The 18,081-nt window shown below is 62.2% G+C and overlaps 1 protein-coding gene, 1 long non-coding RNA gene and 1 pseudogene across 3 annotated transcripts; 2 read left to right on the top strand and 1 right to left on the bottom strand.

Moving 5' to 3' along the window:
• Positions 1–234: 234 nt before the first annotated feature.
• On the bottom strand, positions 235–3,772 carry LOC132019483 (uncharacterized). The gene is made up of 2 exons (XR_009404790.1): positions 3,687–3,772; positions 235–1,646 (listed from the first exon to the last, which is right to left on the bottom strand). It is a non-coding gene; the product is annotated as an uncharacterized LOC132019483 (long non-coding RNA).
• CCDC88B (coiled-coil domain containing 88B) lies at positions 1,955–16,127 on the top strand. 2 transcript variants are annotated; one of them, XM_059402525.1, is made up of 27 exons: positions 1,963–2,072; positions 2,381–2,523; positions 2,694–2,805; positions 2,890–2,959; positions 3,036–3,094; positions 3,183–3,266; positions 3,364–3,507; positions 3,717–3,862; positions 3,987–4,068; positions 4,222–4,380; positions 4,943–5,089; positions 5,272–5,380; positions 5,557–5,693; positions 5,777–6,907; positions 9,928–10,055; positions 10,132–10,249; positions 11,003–11,098; positions 11,184–11,324; positions 11,848–12,104; positions 12,446–12,589; positions 12,793–12,979; positions 13,123–13,268; positions 13,483–13,581; positions 13,752–13,918; positions 14,383–14,589; positions 14,744–14,812; positions 15,987–16,127. In XM_059402525.1, the coding sequence occupies exons 1-27, from the start codon at positions 2,013–2,015 to the stop codon at positions 16,040–16,042; spliced, it is 4,398 nt and encodes a 1,465-aa protein (XP_059258508.1). In that variant the 5' UTR covers positions 1,963–2,012; the 3' UTR covers positions 16,043–16,127. The 2 variants fall into 2 exon arrangements, with proteins under 2 accessions (XP_059258516.1, XP_059258508.1); XM_059402533.1 differs by lacking the exons at positions 13,752–13,918; positions 14,744–14,812; positions 15,987–16,127 and having other exon boundaries at positions 1,955–2,072; positions 14,383–14,528.
• On the top strand, positions 8,147–8,215 carry LOC132008810 (U4 spliceosomal RNA; annotated as a pseudogene).
• Positions 16,128–18,081: the final 1,954 nt, after the last annotated feature.

Below are 18,081 nucleotides of genomic sequence, written 5' to 3'. Positions count from 1 at the left end.
TTGATCTCGCTACCCTGAGATCATGACTTGAGCCAAAAGCAAGAGTCTGATGTTTAATCGACTGAGCCACTCAGATGTTCCCAGCGTGAAGTTCTTGTAACCATGACTGGCTGCCAGTAAGCCTGTGTGCCACGGTTGTTGTTACCCCATATTTCATCAAATGTAAGATGTCACCCATTGAAAAATAATAGATGCCACTCAGGGAAAAAAAGAATGCTGCCGGTTGACTATGTCTCAAGTCTCTTTCATCACTAGAACCTTTATTTTATACTTCCCGAAGGAGCTGTTTATGACTTAGACAGAAATTCTCATATGTAATTCAGAGGCATACATAAAAGGGAAAATAGAAGCAAAATAAATTGGTTTACGGTATTCGGAAAACTCCTTCCCATTTAGACTCTGATAGAGACGGAGGCGCGATGTTTCTGTGTTTCGCCGCCACCTCCCCTGTGAGCCCTGGTGAGTCCTGCAGCGCAGCCCACCCCAACGATCCATCAGACAACTCTGAAGCCCGCAGCCCCAGAGCTGTCGCAAGCCAGCTTCGCTCTGGACTTCCGCTTGGGGAACTGTACCGATAAGTCTGGTTCTCTTCCCTGGGGCCTCACACCCTTTGAGTCCCGGGGTTAAGGGAGTGCCTGCTCGGTTCTTGCCTCCAGGGCTTCCTTCGGAGCTGCTGACGCCCTTTCTGCAGGGTTTGTTGCTTCGAAGCATGGGCGTGTGCAGGCAATGACAACTCTGTTAGGACTGTGGCCAGCCGGGAGACAACTCTACCGTGTAACCTGACTTGGGAGATTTCAGTGGGAGCAAGGAAGTGTCTTGGAATTGATGACACAGGAATAATCTCTGACCTTCGTGCTGGGGGTGGGGGGCTTCCATCCCTCCGGAAGGAGCCCTTGCATATGCTGTTCCTGCTCTCTCTCTTCCTCCCCTCTTTGCCTGCTTCACCCCATCATCCACGGTCTCAGCTTCCTCATGTGGCCCCCTGCAGGCTGCCTTCCCCGACCATCCCAGGAGTCAGTCCCTTCACTGTCCATGCACATGGTATAGCTGCAATATTACATTTGAGCGCAGGTGTGATTTTGGGGGGTCATCTCCCCAGTGAACTGAGCCTTGTGGGTGCAGGGACTTGGGGGCTTTCATTACACCCCAGTATCTAGCGGTGTCTGGCAAGGCGCCGGCAGATGAAAGAATGAATGGAGGCGCCCTCGGGGAACTGGGAGGTCCTCCTGGCCTGTTTGTCTACAAGACATGCTGGGAGTCTCAGCAGTGCAGGGGTGGGGTAGGGAGGGTGAAGAGGAGACATGTTGAAGGCTTCTGCACTATACCCCTTCCTTCAGAGGCCAGAGTCCAGGCCACTTCTGGTTCAGAAGGGGAAATGGAGGCCTGTGAGGTCAGATGTCCTGTCTCAATCTGGTGTGCAGAGAGGATGGGGGAGGGTAGGGCGGAGGAGGGGGACTCACTCCTGGCTGGGGTTCAGAGGAGGTTTGTCGGGGTGGCAGCATCCGACCTCCCCAGGCTTCTGGGTTGGGAGCGGAGCTAGGGTGAGCTTGAGAAACACCGACGGGAAAGCGAAGCCGGCCATGTCAGAAGAGGCAGGTGTGAACGCCCCGACTCACCACAGGAGGCCCAGTGTCCTTGCAGAGGCCCTGGAAGACAAGAGGCCGAGGTCCTCTCCTCTAGTTTCAAGTTTCCAGAGGGGTGGGGGACTCACCCGCCATCGTCCCCTGTGCCAGGAGGGCTGCGGGAGTCGCTCCGGGATGGCCCTGAGCCCACCTTCCCCTGCTAAGCTCCGGGCCAGTTCTGTGGCCCTGCAGAGATGCTGAGAGGATGTGGGGTGGTGAGGTGGGGGCTGAGGCAGGACTCTGGGGGTGCAGAGGCCCGCCTGCTCCCGGAAGGAGGAAGCTGCAAAGGCTGTCTGTGGCTGGGCCTCGGGATCCCCAACCAGAGGAACTTCCTCTTCCTCTCCGGGGCAGGTGTAGCTGCCACAGCGGGACCCACACCCTGACGGTGTCATGGATGGGGGCAAGGGGCCCAGACTCAAAGACTTCCTGAGTGGGAGCCTGGCCACCTGGGTGAGGGGGCAGGTGGGAGGCGAGCGGGAAAGAGAAGTGAGCAGCCAGGACGGGCTGGTGCTGGGTTTGGAGGAAGGTCCAACAGAGTGGGGAGGGGGTAGGGACTGAGGGCAAGGGTGGGCACAGATGTGGGGCTGGAGAAGTCGAGGTAGCTGTGGGGCTGGAAAAGGAGTCCAGACCCAGGGGCCAGGGGCATTCAGGGAAGAGGTGAGGAGGAGGCTCAGGAGCTGGTCAGAGGGGTTCGGGAGTCACTCTGCTGGTAGGGGAGTTCCTAACCCAGTCGGCTGACCTGGCTTCGTTCCCCACAGGCGCTGGGACTGGCTGGCCTGGTAGGAGAGGCCGAGGAGCCGGAGGGGGAAGAAGAGGAGGAAGGAGAGGGGCCCCTCTGCCCGGAGAAGAAGTTCTTGCATCTCAGCGATGGGGCCCTGCTCCTCCGGGTGCTGGGCATCATGTAAGAAACCACAGGCCAGCCTAGAAGTCTGAGGTGGCCCCTCCCACAACAAGCAGCTGGGAGGAGCCTGAGGGCTGGTGGGAGGAGCCTGAGGACTGGTGGGAGGGGCCTGGTTGGGGGAGGTGGGGCCTTGATTGTGCCCCCTCCCACCTAGCTCCCTGTGCCCACAGCGCTCCGAGTTCTCGAGGGGGACCTCGAGTAGTCGGTGGCCGAGAGGGTCCTGCACCCCGGCGGGTGCGGAACCTGAACCACCTATGGGGCAGGCTGCGGGACTTCTACCAGGTGAGGGGCTGGGAAGGGGCGGCTGAGCCTGGGAGGCCCCCATGGGAAGGCCCCACTCCTAGGTCCTGTCTCCTTTGACCCCAGGAGGAGCTGCAGCTGCTGATCCTGTCGCCACCCCCAGACCTCCAGACGCTGGGGTTTCACCCCTTCTCAGGTGCTCTCTCCTACCACCCCTGCCTGCTTCTATCCCCTGGCCCCACCGCTAACTTTCTGTGGCTTGTGCTCCGCAGAGGAGGCGGTGGAGGAGTTGGAAGGCATCCTTCGGCTGTTGCTGGGGGCATCAGTGCAGGTGAGCAGGGCAGGGCAGGGTAGGGTCCAGCTCCGAAGGAAGACGTGGAGGCTTCCTGTGCCAGCATTTCCACCGCGTCTCCCCGCAGTGTGAGCACCGGGAACTCTTCATCCGACACATCCAGAGCCTCAGCCTTGAGATCCAGAGTGAGCTGGCTGCTGCCATCCAGGAGGTACTTGGGCTGGTCGAGAGCCTGGGACTGGTACTGCCACCTGGGGGCACCCTGCCCCTCTCCTTCCTCTGCTGAACTTCTCTCCCTACCTGCTCAGGTGACCCAGCCTGGGGCAGGAGTGGTGCTGGCGCTGGCTGGGCCCGAGCCTGGGGAGCTGGAGCCTCCAGAACTGGAGATGCTGTCTAGGAGCCTGCTGGGGACTTTGTTAAGGCTGGCGCGGGAGCGTGACATGGGGGCCCAGGTAGGAGGCACTGTGACCCAGGTGGAGGAATGGGACTGTGGCGCTCCAGATATGGGGGGGAGGGTGATGGGGGTTGGGGCCCAGATATGGGGTTGGAGTTGAGGGTCTTCAATGAGCAGAGCTGCAAGTGCCAGATGTGGCTTGTGGTGACCGGGGGGGGGGGGCATGGGTTGGGTTACCTCTGGCTTCTGACCCTCGACTTCCCGCAGCGGGTGGCTGAACTGCTGCTGGCGAGAGAGCCGGCCCCCTTGCTGCCAGAGGCTCCTGCCAGGGCTCCCGCAGAGGGCTCCTCCCACCACCTGGCCTTGCAGCTGGCCAACGCCAAGGCCCAGCTGCGGCGCCTGAGGCAGGAGCTGTGAGTACCCCAGTCTCGGATGCGCCCTGGAGGGAGAGGGGCGATTAGACGTGGATAGAGACGTGGTGGCATCAGGCCTGGGGGTTCTGGGTCCCCAGAACCCTCCAGCGTCCCTTTTCTCCAGGGAGGAGAAGACGGAGCTGCTTCTAGACTCCCAGGCAGAGGTGCAGGGCCTGGAGGCCGAAATCCGAAGGCTCCGCCAGGAGGTGCGCTCAGATGCTCCCTGCCGCTGCCGCATTCCCTAGCCCTCTCCTCACGCCTCCTCTGTCCCATCGCCTGCCCCCACCCGGGCTCCTTCCCCTCCCCTAATCCCTCTGGCCCGTGGCTGGCGGTCCCCAGCTCCGCACCGTCTGACTCAGGCCCAGGCGCTGTCAGGACAGGCCAAGCGGGCCGAGTTGTACCGCGAGGAGGTAGAGGCGCTGCGGGAGCGGGCCGGTCGCCTGCCCCGCCTGCAGGAGGAGCTGCGACGCTGTCGCGAGCGGCTGCAGGTGGCCGAGGCTTGCAAAAGCCAGCTGGAGGTGAGACGGGAGGCGGGGCCTGAAGAGGGCGGGGCTCCGGGCGGGGCCTGGAGGCGGGGCTTGCTGGGGACCCAGTGGACCAGTAGGGGAAGCGACTTGGGGCCGGGAGAAGAAAGGTTGGGGTCTAATGGGCAGAGCAGTCGCGGCTAGGAGAAAGGGGTGAGGTGGTGTCTGGGGAGAGGCTGTCTGCAGAATGGGGCAGACGGAGAGGAGAGGTGGGGGCGGTAGGTAAGTGTAGGTCCTGGAGAGGAGGATGGGGCCGAGTGCTGGCGAAGAACTGTCTGGAGAGCGCCCTTCGCAGTGGAGCCTAGAGGGATGCCACCTTGGGAGGGGGTTCTTGGGGAAGAAGGGGCCTGGCCTACATCGGAGGGGGCGGGGCCAGATGCTAAGGAAGTGGTACCTGGATGGACCCTGGAGAGGGAGGAGCACGTGGGAGGGAGAGGCGGGGCCTGGAGAGCAAGCGGGCGCAGGGTCGGATGAAGGAGGGAAGGCGGGGTCTGTGGCCCTGGAGTGCTTGGGGGGTTAGCATCTCATCGCCACTTGTTTCTGCTCCCCCCACCAGGAGGAACGGGTTCTCTCCGGGACTCTGGAAGCTTCCAAGGCGCTCCTGGAGGAGCAGCTGGAGGCTTCTCAAGAGCGCTGCGCTAGGCTGCACGAGGCTCAGCGTGAGAATCTGCTGCTGCGGACCCGTTTGGGCGAGGCCCATGCGGTGAGATGGCCCGAGTGACCCCCAGTCAGTGTCATCTGTGACCCTTGGCGACCCCAGTGGTTCCCCCAGAGTTCTCTAGTGCTCCCTAGGACCCTTGACTCCTTGTTTCCCCTAGTGATCTAGCCCACACGTTTGGTCTGGCCGTGGTGGGCAAGGCTTGTCTGACCCTGACCCGCCCCCAGGAGCTGGACACTCTGTGGCATCAGGTGGAGCAGCTGGCAGAGGAGAACGTGGAGCTGGAGCTGGAGCTTCAGCGGAGCCTGGAGCCGCCCCTGGGGTCTCCGGGGGAGGGTGAGTAGGGCCCCTGCGGAGGGGCTGTCTGTGGGACTGGCTGCCTGTTTTCCTGCAACTCCAGTGGGGATGGCTTCTGACTTCATTCTCATCCCAAGGTGTTGGGGGTGGGGGGAAGAACCAGGGATCTTGGCAAAGGGTGCAGAGGGGTCCTAACCTCATCTCTCATGTCCCAGCCCCTGTGCCAGGAGCAGTCCCCTCACTTCATGATGAAGTGAGAGAGGCAGAGGCTGGGCGGTTGCAGACCCTGGAGAGGGAGAATCGGGAGCTTCGGGCCCTGCTGCAGGGGCTCCCGGGGCAGCCTGAGGGCCGGGTGAGTCCCCTCCTCCACCCATCTTAGTTGGTCCTTCCCTGCCTCCTCCTGGGGGCTTGACCCTTCCTCTCCTGTGCCCTCAGCACCCCCTGCTGGAGGAGCGGAGCGAGGACTCCTTGGTTCCTGAGCTCCATGCGGCTCCCCAGGCTTGCCTGGCCTCAGACGAGCGACCCCGGGATTTGGTTGGCCAGGTCCGGGATGAAGGCTCTGAGGCCTCCGGCCCGGCTTCCCCAGTACCAGACTCGGCCCTTGAGAGAGTAGCTGTGCTTCCCCAGGCTTCTGACTCAGACGCACAGGTGATACAAAGGCCCCTCCCGATGGCTGCCACGGCCCCCCAGACTTCAGACTTGACCCTCCAGGAATCAGACCACGTTGGAGCAATACAGGAGCCCCTGGAGAAGGCCAGCCATGGAGCCCTTCTCCAGACTCCCAGCACTGTGGTGGCCCCTCAAGGTCCAGGGGTAGAAACTCAGGCCGAGCTGTTGGGAGGAGAGACTGGAGAGTCAGGGCCCAAAGCTCAGGTGCTGAGACAGGAGGGCCCTGCAAGCAAGCCTGGATCCTCAGAGCCCAGCCTCCGTGCGCAGCTGGAGGAGCAGGAGACCCTAGGCCAAGGGCTGGACCTACCCCAAGGGCAGAGAGAGGCCAGAGAGCATGAACAGAAACTGGAGGGGACGGTTGGGGACCCAGGCCAGCAAAATCCCCAGCAGAAGCCGGAAGGGGCCCTGGAGGCCCAGACCTGGGAAGGGCCCATCCCAGGGGAGATCCTGGCTGGTGATGTCCCTGAGCAGGAGGCCATGAGGGAGGAGGTGACAAGACTCAGGAGAGAGGCCGAGGCCCTTCGAGCGGAGCTAGAGGCTCAGGCCCGGAGGCTTGAGGCCCGAGGCATGGAGGCTGCCCGCCTCTCTGAGGAGCTGGCTCAGGCACGGAGGGCAGAGACGGAGGCCCATCGGGAGGTGGAGGCCCAGGCCCGGGAGCAGGCTCGACTGCGGGAGGCAGTGGAGGCAGCTGGCCGGGAGCTGGAGGCCGTGTCGCGGGAACGGGAGGCACTGGTGGAGGCCCTGGCAGCTGCAGGCCGAGAGCGGAGGCAGTGGGAGCGCGAGGGGCCCAGACTGAGGGCCCGGGCGGAGGCAGCGGAGGAGCGGCTGCAAATGCTGGAGAGCGATGGCCGCCGGCACCTGCAGGAGGCTGAGAGGGAGAAGCAGGCCCTCCAGGAGGTATGTCCGGGCTCACAGCCTGGGGTAGGAAGTAGGGTTCTGGGCTGGTTGCTGGGGTTTGGGTTATCAATTCCATCAGTGGCCCCAGAGTGCTTGGCACCTACTGGGGCTGGAGAGAGAAAGGCAGAGTCCACCCCTGCCTTCCAAGAGGTGCTGGGCCCAGGACACTGGACTGATGGATGTCCCCTCTCTCTGGTGGGGTGGGCCGTAGGAGGAGATAAGAGTGTGAGTTCGGAGCCAGACTGCCTGGAGGTTCAGTCCTGGCTCTCAGACTGTGGGAGCCGACTCCCCTCCACCCTATTTCTCCTTCTGTAAAACGGGGGCGCTCTTCATCGCTGTCTCGGGTCTTTCGGGAAACCAAGGGCGATAACTGTGTGATGAGCCTAGTTTATGCCAGACAAAGGCTCAAGACATGTTAATTATATTTTAAAAAGATCTATTTATTTATTTTGATTTTTGAGAGAAGGGGGAAAGGGGCAGGGGGTGAGGGTGAGGGCAGGAGTGAATGTCAAGCAGACTCCAACATGGGGCTCGATCCCACGACCCTGAGATCATGACCTGAGCCGAAATCAAGAGTCGGACTGTTCACTGACTGAGCCATCCGGGTGCCCCAAGACAAGTTGATTATTATTAATATTATTTTTAAGATTTTAAAATTTATTTGAGAGAGAGAGTGTGAGTGCAGGGGGAGGGGCAGAGGAAGAGGGAGACAAGCAGACTACCCACTGAGCAGGGATCCTGACCCGGGGCTCGATCCCAGGACCCCAAGATTATGACCTGGACTGAAATCAAGAGTCAGACACTCAAGCAGCTGAGCCACTCAGGTGCCCCAAGACCTGTTGCAAAGGATGCAGGAGGCCATGGGAGAGGGAGCTGGTGCTGGGGTGGAGGCAAAGAGGCTTCGGAGAAGGGTGTGAGGAAGGGTCGGGCTCCCACTAGGTGGGAAGGGCACTTTAGAGGGAACGGCATGTGCGGAGACCTGAAGGCATTACAGATGCTCAGGTGCCTGATGGGTGGGGGGTTCACCAGTTCACCAGCAGGTTCGTACTGGGCAGGGCCTCATCTTCCTTTCAAGCCGAGGAAGGAGTTGTGGTGGTTCTTGGGAAGGAAATGATCTCAATGACCTTTACATGAGGGCCATGACCTTTAAACCCAGCAGGGTGTTGAAGGGGGGGCCCGAGTTGCGAGGCCCCTCGGGGGAAGCGGAGGAGGCTAGGAGGCGATAGGAAGGGTGTTCAGAGCTTTGCGCTGTGGCAGTATCGTAGCCAATGAGGTTTATCCGAGGCGCGATTATTGCTAATTGAAAAGGAAGGGTGTTCAGGCCCGGGGCCCCATGCTGCAGGGGTGGGGTGTGCACACTAGGAATCGAATCTTCCAGCTGAGCCATTTCCAGTCTCATCCCTGTTGTCCAGATGAGGACCCTGAGATTCAGAAAGAAGGGGTCATTTGCTGAGAGCCCTCTCGGGCGGAGAGGAGCTGGAACACACTGTTGGGTTGACCCGGGGTGAGGCGTCAGGCAGAGCAGGGCAGGGGAGTGGGGGAATGGGGGTGCGGGGGGAAGGTAGGTGGAGAGGGGGTCTCTGGGGTTCACTCTGTAGGATGTGACTGAGCCACACCATCAGGCACACCCGGCTTCTGGCCCAGATCTCCGACCAGCTGGCTGTGCCGTTAGGGGCATGGTCCTTAACCTGTCTCGTGTCCTGGGAAGCTCGAATTCAGATGACCTGCCTTCCCAGTGACCGTGGAGAGCTAGGGGCAGCTGGGGAGTGGGGATGCCAGCAGGCGGGCAGGGCAGGTGAGGGTAAGGCGTGCTCCGAGGACTGAGGACTGAGCGCTGGAAGAGCCTGAGGACAAAGGGGAATTTTGTGAGATTTCCTGGGCAGAGCGGTTCTGGTGATGACTGGGTGTGGTGTAGGCGGAGGTGGCTAGACCGGGGAGGTCAGGGAACCTGAGGCCAGGCGGCCCGTCCCTGTGGGCTGGGTGGAGGGCAGGAGGTGCAGTGGGGGCAGAGTGCTGAGGACCTGGAAGAGGCCAGTTCTGGGGTTTGGCCCGAGGTTCAGGTTTCTTCATGGGTACCACTGTTCTTTCTACCCTTAGCCCTTGGGTTCTCCTGGGTGTGGGCCAGCAGGCAGCAGGGCCTCATGGAACTCGTAGTTTTTCCAGTGAGAGGCAGTGGCCAAGGGTGTCCAGAAGGACAGTCGCCCCAGGGGAGACTCGGTGGGGTTGCAAACCCAGGAAGGTCAGAGCAGCAGCGGTAGACTTGGTGTCCAGAGACAGGCTTTGGTAGGCAGCTGGTCCGAGTTGGCCCTGGCTTGTGGTTTCATCCTGCCAGGGCCCCTGCATCTCAGAATGGTTTGGTCTATCTCTGCATCCCGCTCTGCCCCCTTCCGCAATGGTGCAGCCCAACCGCCATAGGACTCCGGCCCCCCGCAGCTTCTCTCTCCCCACCCACCAGCCCCCTCTGAGGTTGGGCCTGACATTCACCCAGTTCCTGTCCTCTGTCCCCATCCCTCTGTGGCCCAGGGCACTCCTCCTGTCTGCCTCTTCTAAATCCCTCTTTCCCTCACGTGGCCAGCATGGCCTCATCACGGAGGACACGGCTCGCTGCCACTGGGCGCACGAGGAACCGTGGGCTCAGAGAGGTAAAGACACTTGACTGGCGAGTGTCTCTGACTCCTGGACCATGGGTCTCCTTCCTCCGCCGCCAAGCTTACCTCCCAGCTCGTCCGCAGTCACTCTGAGAGGTGGCCAGGCTTTGTTCCCATTTTACAGATGGAGAAGTAGAAGGCCAAAGGGTTAAAGATCTTGGCCCAGGATGGGGCGCCTGGCGTGCTCCATCAGTAGAATACATGACTCTAGATCTCAGGGTCATGAGAACCTACTTATAAAGATATTTTCCTAGGGTGATGGAAGAAAGACAGAAAGCTAGGTCTCCAGATGCCATCTGGCCCTCCCTGGGGAAGGATGGGGGAGGGTGGTGGTCTTCCCTAACGCTCTGAGCCTGCTGTGCCTGCCCTCAGGAGCTGGAGAAGGCCGTGGTGCGGGGCCGGGAGCTGGGCTCGCGGCTGGAGCATCTGCAGAGCGAGCTGAAGCAAGCCGCCCTGGAGCGCCAGGAATTTCTCCGGGAGCAAGAGCTCCAGCACCAGAGGTGGGGTGTGGCCCCAGGGCAGAGAGGGGGCAGCCGGGACTGGGGGAGGGGTCGGTGCCACGGCTTCTCCCGACAGGTACCAGGGCCTGGAGCAGCGGCTGGAAGCTGAGCTGCAGGCGGCGGCCACCAGCAAGGAGGAGGCCCTGAGGGAGCTCAAGACCAGGGCTCTGCAGCTAGAAGAGGAGCTGGTCCAGGTGAGGCGTGCGGAGCGCTGGCAGCCTCGTCCTACCCCGCCCTCCGTCCTGCCTGTGCACATCCAGGGCTGTGCACGCTCCGGTCCCTCTAGCCCCGTGCTGGTCTTGCCCCTTGAGTTTTGGCCCGTCTTTCGCCTTGTGCCCCATTTGGGGGCATCTTGGAGAGTGCCCCGTGCTTGGGGGTCAGGCGGACCCTGCCCAGGCTCTGGAGTCTTCCGGGGTCCTGGAGCCTTGTTTCCCTCATTCGTCTGGCGGACGTACCCCAGTGGCTCTGCTTGGAGGTGCCGGCTGTGTTTCTCCAGGGCCTCACCGCTCCCGAGTGAGCTCAGTTACGGCCCTTTTTCTTGGCTGGCCATTGTTTCTGAGGCTCCCAGCTCAGGGCTCAGCTCTGGGATGTGGGGAGGCCCAAGAACAGGCAAGGACACAGGTCACCATAACACGGGGTGTCAGGGGACAGCGGGCCCCCAGCAGAGCCCCTGGTGGGTGCATGTAGCTTGGCTGGGGGGGAAGTGGCGTTGAAACCCGAGGCCCAGAGGAAAAGCAGGGTGGAGAGAGGCTGGAAAATGCTGTAGAACTGAGTGACACAGAGCAGGGCAGATGGAGAGTGACAGATGGAGTGTGGGGGTGGGGGAACCCATGATGGATGGGGGAGGGGCACGGCCGAAGGGGTGAGGGTCCCCTGGGTTAGGTTCTTGCACCATCCTCAGGCCTCCTTCACGCTCCCGCGTGACCTCCCGGGGCCTCTCCTTGCAGCTGCGCCAGGGCCCCGACGGGCTGCAGTTGGACAGATACGCTGAGCCGAGGACCCCGGGGGCCCAGAGTGGGCGGCTCATCGAGGTGGAGCGCAGCGTGAGTGTCGCCCGTGGCGGGCATGGGGAGAGGGGTTTGGCCCAGTGGCCTGGCCCCTGCTGACCCCCCACTCCTCTCTGGGCAGAATGCGACGCTGGTGGCCGAGAAGGTGGCTCTGCAGGGGCAGCTGCAGCACCTGGAGGGACAGCTGGGGAGTCTGCAGGGGCGCGCCCAGGAGCTCCTGCTGCAGAGCCAGCGCGCCCAGGAGTACAGCAGCCGCCTGCAGGTGGGTGGCGGTCTGGGTGCCCTGTCCCCTGCCCTAGCTCACGCCCCCTTTCCTCTGCCACCCACTGTTTTCTCTGCCCTAGCTCCCAGCCTACCGCCTTTCCCGTTCCCTTGTGCCTGACCTCTGAACACGCTAATCGGCACCCCTCTTCCCTGCTCCTGCTCCCTTGTACTTGCCCCCTCTGGCCCGGTCTTCCCCCTTCCCCTCATCTCTGTGGTTTTGCTCAGCTCCATCCCTCTCAACAGCCAGCCCTTAGTCCCTACTGCTTTCCCTGCCCTTACCCTGCCCCGGTTTCCCCACCCCTGCCCTGTCCCCTCCACGGCCTGGCACCAGCACCCATCTCCGTGATACCGCTCCCCTCTCCTTGCCCTCTAATCCTGCCTCTGCTTTCTGTTCCCTGTCGCCCCCGCTCCAGTGCTCTGCCTCTGTAGTTCTCTCTTGGATCCTCTGCCCTGCCCCTCGCCTTTTGCGCCCAGTCCCATACCTCTTTCGGAACTGGGATCACACCCACTCCTCTGCCTAGGCTGAGAAGTCTGTGCTGGAGATGCAGGGGCAGGAGCTGCACCGGAAGCTGGGGGTGCTGGAGGAGGAGGTGCGGGTGGCGCGGCAGTCCCAGGAGGAGACCCGGGGGCAGCAGCAGGCTCTGCTTCGCGATCATGAGGCCCTGGCCCAGCTGCAGCGGCGGCAGGAGGCCGAGCTAGAGGGACTGCTGGTGCGGCACCGTGACCTCAAGGCTAACATGCGGGCCCTGGAGCTGGCCCACCGGGAACTGCAGGGCCGGTGAGCCTCCCCCAGACTCCCGGCTTCTCTCCCCAGCACCCCCAACCTGCGTGGAGCAGACTCCCTGGGTGGGTCTGACCGCCCCCTGCTCCCCCTGCCCAGAAGCACCACCACTCAACACAGCCAGCTCTGCTGCCATGGCCTCACGTGTGGCTGGGCTCTGGGCTGAGCTCACCCCAAGGCTCGTTCTTCATGGGCAGTGGTGGGCACCCCGCCAGCATTCTGCTCCTTGGCTTTGTTTGGGGGCCGGTGCTTAGGAGAGGGCAGACCCCAGAGAGTCTGGCCGCCCGCTTGCTCCGGCCCCAGGTCTCTGCAGTCCTCTCGGTCCCTGTGCATCCCAGGCACGAGCAGCTGCAGGCCCAGAGGGCTAGCGTGGAGGCGCAGGAGATGGCCTTGCTGGCAGAGCGAGAACGCCTGATGCAGGACGGGCATCGGCAGCGCGGCCTGGAGGAGGAGCTGCGGAGGCTGCAGAGCGAGCATGACAGGTACCAGCCCTGGCACGGGCCCCGCTGCTCTCCGGCCAGGTCTCTGTGTTCCTGTCTGCGAAGTGGGTTGGTGGTGAGTTAGACACTGTCCCTGTGGGATCCCGCTTTGGTTCCTCTCCCCCAACAGGGCTCTTCTGGCCCCCGTGGGAGGCCTGGGATGGGGACCGAGTGCCCTGGGAGAGCAACTCTACCGGGTTCTGCAGGGCTCAGAAGCTGCTGGCCGAGGTGTCACGGGAGCGGGGTGAGCTGCAGGGGGAACGCGGGGAGCTGCGGGGCCGGCTGGCGCGGCTGGAGCTGGAGCGGGCCCAGCTGGAGGTGCAGAGCCAGCGTCTGCGTGAGTCCAACCAGCAGCTAGACCTCAGCGCCTGCCGGCTGACCACGCAGTGCGAGGTGTGGAGAGGGGTGGGCGGCGGCCTGCTGGGGGCTGGGGAGTGGTCCATGGAGGGTTCGGCAGGGAGGGGGGATGGAAGGTAGCCACCTGGAGCCCCATTAAATCCCCCACCTGCCCTACTGTCTGCCTCCCACCCCCCCAGCTGTTGACAGAGCTTCGGAGTGCGCAGGAAGAGGAGAACCGGCAGCTGCTCGCCGAGGTTCAGGCCCTGAGCCGGGAGAACCGGGAGCTCCTGGAGCGCAGCCTGGAGAGCCGGGACCACCTGCACCGTGAGCAGCGCGAGTACCTGTGAGCAGGCCATGGGGGGCCCAGCTTGGCTGCCCAGAGCGGGGGCGGGTCCTGGAGACCCCGTGCCTGCTCGTGGGGTGATGCCCAGGGAAAGGGCTGGGGCTGACCACCTGGGACTCAGGACAGCAGCGGTTCGCCAACACTGGATTAGCCCCAGTGTCCTGAGCCTCCCTCCTGCCTGGCCTCATGCCTGTGTCCTCCCTCCTGCTCGCAGGGACCAGCTCAATGCGTTGCGCCGTGAGAAGCAGAAGCTGGTGGAGAAGATCATGGACCAGTACCGAGTGCTGGAGCCCGGGCCTCTGCCCCGGATCAAGTGAGGGGCCCATCCACCCCCTGGAGCCGGGGATCCTCCCAACCTCTGCCCCTGCCCTGCCCGCTCCAGGCCCCGATGAGGGTTTGCCTGGCTTTTGCCATCCCCAACGTGGCCCTCTTGTCCCTCCTTCCTCCCTGGCCTTACCCCCTCTTGTGCCCTCTTGCCCCCAGGAAGGGCAGCTGGTTGGCAGACAAGGTGAAGAGGCTGATGCGGCCCCGGCGGGAGGGAGGCCCCCATGGGGGGCCACGCCTGGGGGCCGATGGGGCTGGCAGCACCGAGAGCCTGGGGGGCCCCCCAGAGACGGAGCTCTCCGAGGGCAGGGAGGCAGATGGGACAGGTGGGTCTGGGGGCCAGGTGACCAGGATGGTCCCTACCCCATGTCTCCTATTCTCACCCTGGTGCTTGCCAACGCCCTTGGCTCTCCCTTCCTCTTGTGTACCCCGCTGGCCTTCCCTGTTGCAAGCCCCTCAGCTCGTGCCTCCCTCCTGCCAGCGCTGCCACTCATCCCATCCTGCGGGCCCGCAGCGGTGTTTAGGACCTCAGAGCAGCAGGGGACTTTAGCAAGAGGTCATTTATCCCAGGCCCAGGGAGGGGACATGCCTTGCCCAAGGTCACACAGTGGGTTAGTGTCAGAGCCAGCTCAGGCCAGCCTCCTGTCCCCTCCCTCCTTCACCCAGACCTCACCCCTGCCTCTTGCAGCCTCCTTTCCTTGCCCTTTAGCAGCATCAGCCCGCTCGCCCCTCCGCTCTGCCCAGCCCCTCCCTGCACAGCTCTACACCCTGCCTCCCTATACCTTTGCAGGATCCCTTTCCCCTGCACCCATGCGCCGGGCCCAGAGCTCCCTCTGCCTTCGGGATGAGACTCTGGCAGGGGGGCGGCGGCGGAAACTCAGCTCGCGATTCCCGGTGGGGCGAAGCTCTGAGTCGTTCAGTCCCGGGGACACCCCCAGGCAGCGATTCCGACAGCGCAGGCCGGGCCCCCTGGGCGCGCCCACCTCCCATGGCAAAGGTGAGAGACCAGGGTCCCTGCTCCCATTTGCTCTCTGGCTCCCTTGGACCCAGCAGCCCCTTGGCTTTCCTTCCGGTCCCTTGGGTCTCCGCACAAGCCCTGCCCACCTCTGCTCTGGTCCCCATGGCCCATTGGCTGCCTTGTGCTCTCCCAGGACCCAGCGTGGGGTGGGATGGCTCTATCGAGACCCTGTCGGAACACAAAGCCGATGCTGACGGAGAGGGTGAGTGGGGGTATCTGGCCTGCCGGGGCCCGTGGTGCATCCACTCATCTACTTGACAGTGAGCCTTTACCGAGTGCCAGGTGATATACGCTAGGGATACAGCAGGGGATCCAGCTGGAGATACAGCAGCGAGCATTCGGGTGCAGGAGGGAGATAGTAAACAGTGTGCATAAAAATAATAATTATCTACAACGGCCCTGTCCAGTGGAAATAGGACGTGAGCTACATGTGTAATTTAAAATTTTCTAGTAGCCTCATCAGAAAAGTAAAAGACTGGTAAAATTAATTTTTAAAAAAGATTTTATTTATTTATGGGGAAAAAGCCAGGGATAGCAAGGAGAGAGGGAGCAGGCAGGAGAGAGAGAAGCGGCTCCCCACTCAGCAGGGCGTCCGATGTGGGACTTCATCCCAGGACCCTGGGATCGGGACCTGAGCCGAAAGCAGACACTTAATGACTGAGCCACCCAGGCATTCCCCTGGCTTTTTTTTTAAATGGCTTTATTTATTCAGGTAAAATTAATTTGAATAACATATTTTATTTATCCCATTATACCTGAACTGTTACCATTTCAACCTGTCATCAGTGTGGAAATTCATTAATGAGCTATTTTAATTAATTCATTATTATTAGTTATCCTTTATTAAAGAGAGAGTTTGTATTATTTTTTTCTTGCTACGACCTTGAGCCCAGTGGCCGTTTTACACTCCGGCACGTGGAGGTTCAGATGGGCCACATCTCCCGTGCTTGGTCCCGCGCTGGGCAGCTCAGCCCCAGAATGTTAGGAGATGGCCATGCTCTGGGAAGGACGGAGAGCAGGGGGAAGGTCAGGAGCTCTGGGTGGGGCAGGTGGCAGTTTTGACTATAGTGCTCAGGGTGGTCCTGAGGGAGGAGGTGAAGTGGGAGCAAAGACTAGGAGGTGAGAGTTTTTCCTGTCAACATGCCTAGGGACAAGCATTTCAGGCAGAGGGAACAGCTGAAGCAAAGGTCTGGCAAGTTCAAGGACAGGCAAGGTGGCCAGTGTAGCTGGAGTGGGGGTGGGGAGGGCGGGGGGTGGGGAGCTGCGGTGAGCTGCAAGGGGCAGTGGGAGGGGCAGAAGGTGGAGGGCCCTGGGGGGCCGCCTGGAATGCTGGGAGCTCCTGTGGGAGCGGGTGTGAGCTGAGCCTTCCCCTTCAGGCCTCGAGGTGCAGGAACCGGAGAAACGCCCTCTCACCCCTTCCCTCAGCCAGTGACGCCCTGTGGACTGGGGGCTTGGGAGTGCGGTCCTTTCACTACCGGAGTCCCAGTGCGGGCCTCTGGTCGCCCAAGAACTCAGGGATCCAGGCCCCCTGGAGCCAGTCCTTGGACAAGGAGGCCTGGGCCCCCAGCTCCTCCGATGCCTACCCTGGGGCCCTGAGATGGAGCAGGGATAAGCCTGTGGACAGAGGGGACAGCTGGTCCCCAGGAGCAGCTCCTCGCCAGGGTACTGGCTCTGCCTTGCGGCCCTCGCTGAGGAGGCCGGCTCTGGGTGACCCCCCAGCTGAAGGAGATGGGCAGAGGTGGGCACGAGAGCCCGCTGCTTGGTCTGGGCGGGGGGCCAAGGACTGTTCACTGGGGAGGGTGACCTGGGCCCCTCTCTGAGCTGTATCTGGGATGCAAGGGTCATGAGAATAAAGCCGGGATAAGACCAACTGAATCTGTGTTCTGTGTCTGCTGGCCGTATCCAGGAGTCCCAGGGCACCTGCGATGCACACAGCCGTAGTCTGTGTGGGCTGGGTTCCTCCGTGCCCGTGGGCTTCCTCACCCTGCCCAGGGCGGCAAAGGGCTTTCTTCGAGAGATGGGCTAGGCGGGCTTGCTTGGATGTCCCAGTGGGCTGGGGAGGTAGGGTTCTGGGCAGCCCAAGTCTGGGCTCTGTCTTTGCTGAGAAGGCGGGGTCTGGGCTCCAGGGAAGCCCCAGATGCTCCAACCCCTCCTCCTCCTCTACTTTTACTTCTTCCTGGCTCCTCATCCTCTTTCCCCACCCCTCAAGGGTTGAGCTCCTCCCCAGTGGGTTCTCAGCCCAGTGGGATGTCACCTAGTGTCTCAGGCTTTCATGGAGGGACACAGGAGGTAGAAAGACATTGGTCTCTGACCTGGGCTTCCAGAACGACACCCAGGAAAGGGGCAATTAGGCTAGCTGGCAGGACGTGAGTCAAGGCACCTGGTGGCGCCCGGGGCAGGGTGGGGCTGCCAGGGCTGAGGTGAGGCAACCTGAATGGGGGGGGTGGGGGTGGGGTGGGTAGAGCTGGGAGGGGTGGCCCACGCTTCAGAGTCTGGTGAGGTGGGAATGGACCCCAGCCTCCAGCTGGGCTGAGGAGCTGAAAGGCCCTTCCCATAGCCCTCCGCCTCTGGGCTCTGGTGGCCATCTGCTCTGTTGGTGGTTCCTGTCAGTGGTCAGGGAGGCTCCAGAGGACAGGCCAGCCAGGGGTCCCTGGGTGGGACCATGAGAGGAGGCTGCCTGTGTGGCTCTGATGCCTTTTTTTTTTTTTTTAAAGATTTTATTTATTTTATTTGACAGAGATCACAAGTAGGCAGAGAGGCAGGCAGAGAGAGAGGAGGAAGCAGGCTCCCTGCTGAGCAGAGAGCCCCATACGGGGCTCAATCCCAGGACCCTGGGATCGTGACCTGAGTGGAAGACAGAGGCTTTAACCCACTGAGCCACCCAGGTGCCCCTCTGACACCTTTTTTGAGGTTACTTTGGGCTCTGTGCTGGGCTTGGGGACCACAGGAGACAGAAGCACAAGAGGGGCGCATGGCACTGGTTGGGCTGCGAAGGGTGGCAAGGGCCTGAGGTGCTTTCACTTGTCCACTCTAAAGAGATTTGGTCAGGAAATCAGTCACTCCTCCCTGCCACAGCGGGAGACTCGCCCGCACCGCCCCCTCCCCACCGTGTCAGCGTCCCCTGCAGGCGCCACCTGGGCAGGCACCGCCCGGACACGGGGTCCTCAGGGAGCCCGAGGAGCCCAGGCCCTCCTCTGCAAAGGCAAGTCCAACACAGAGTGAGAGGCGCTGGACCGAGGTCCCTCGGGCAGCACCTGGGCAAGGATACACCTGAGGCTTCCAGGTGTCAAGGGAACATACACATCCCCTCCCCGCTTTGCGCTGGTCGGGTGATCAAAATCGAGTGAGTGAACTGAGATCTTGATGAAAACTCACTGGCCTGGTGGCTAAGAACTGGACAGAATCGCTTGACTGCCGGAGGTCCGGTCCCCTGGAGGGGGCGGCTCAAAGGCGCCTGGGTGCCCCCCCCCC

Source organism: Mustela nigripes, chromosome 1 (genome assembly GCF_022355385.1).
Source record: "Mustela nigripes isolate SB6536 chromosome 1, MUSNIG.SB6536, whole genome shotgun sequence".
NCBI lineage: Eukaryota > Metazoa > Chordata > Mammalia > Carnivora > Mustelidae > Mustela > Mustela nigripes.
This window is presented reverse-complemented; position numbering and strand designations above follow the sequence as displayed.

Excerpts from the sequence above, each read along its gene's own strand:
- CCDC88B (XM_059402525.1), top strand. The coding sequence starts at position 2,013 with ATGGATGGGGGCAAGGGGCCCAGACTCAAAGACTTCCTGAGTGGGAGC. Across the intron at positions 4,381-4,942 it reads CTTGCAAAAGCCAGCTGGAG|GAGGAACGGGTTCTCTCCGG; the intron begins GTGAGACGGGAG and ends TCCCCCCACCAG. Across the intron at positions 5,694-5,776 it reads CGGGGCAGCCTGAGGGCCGG|CACCCCCTGCTGGAGGAGCG; the intron begins GTGAGTCCCCTC and ends CTGTGCCCTCAG.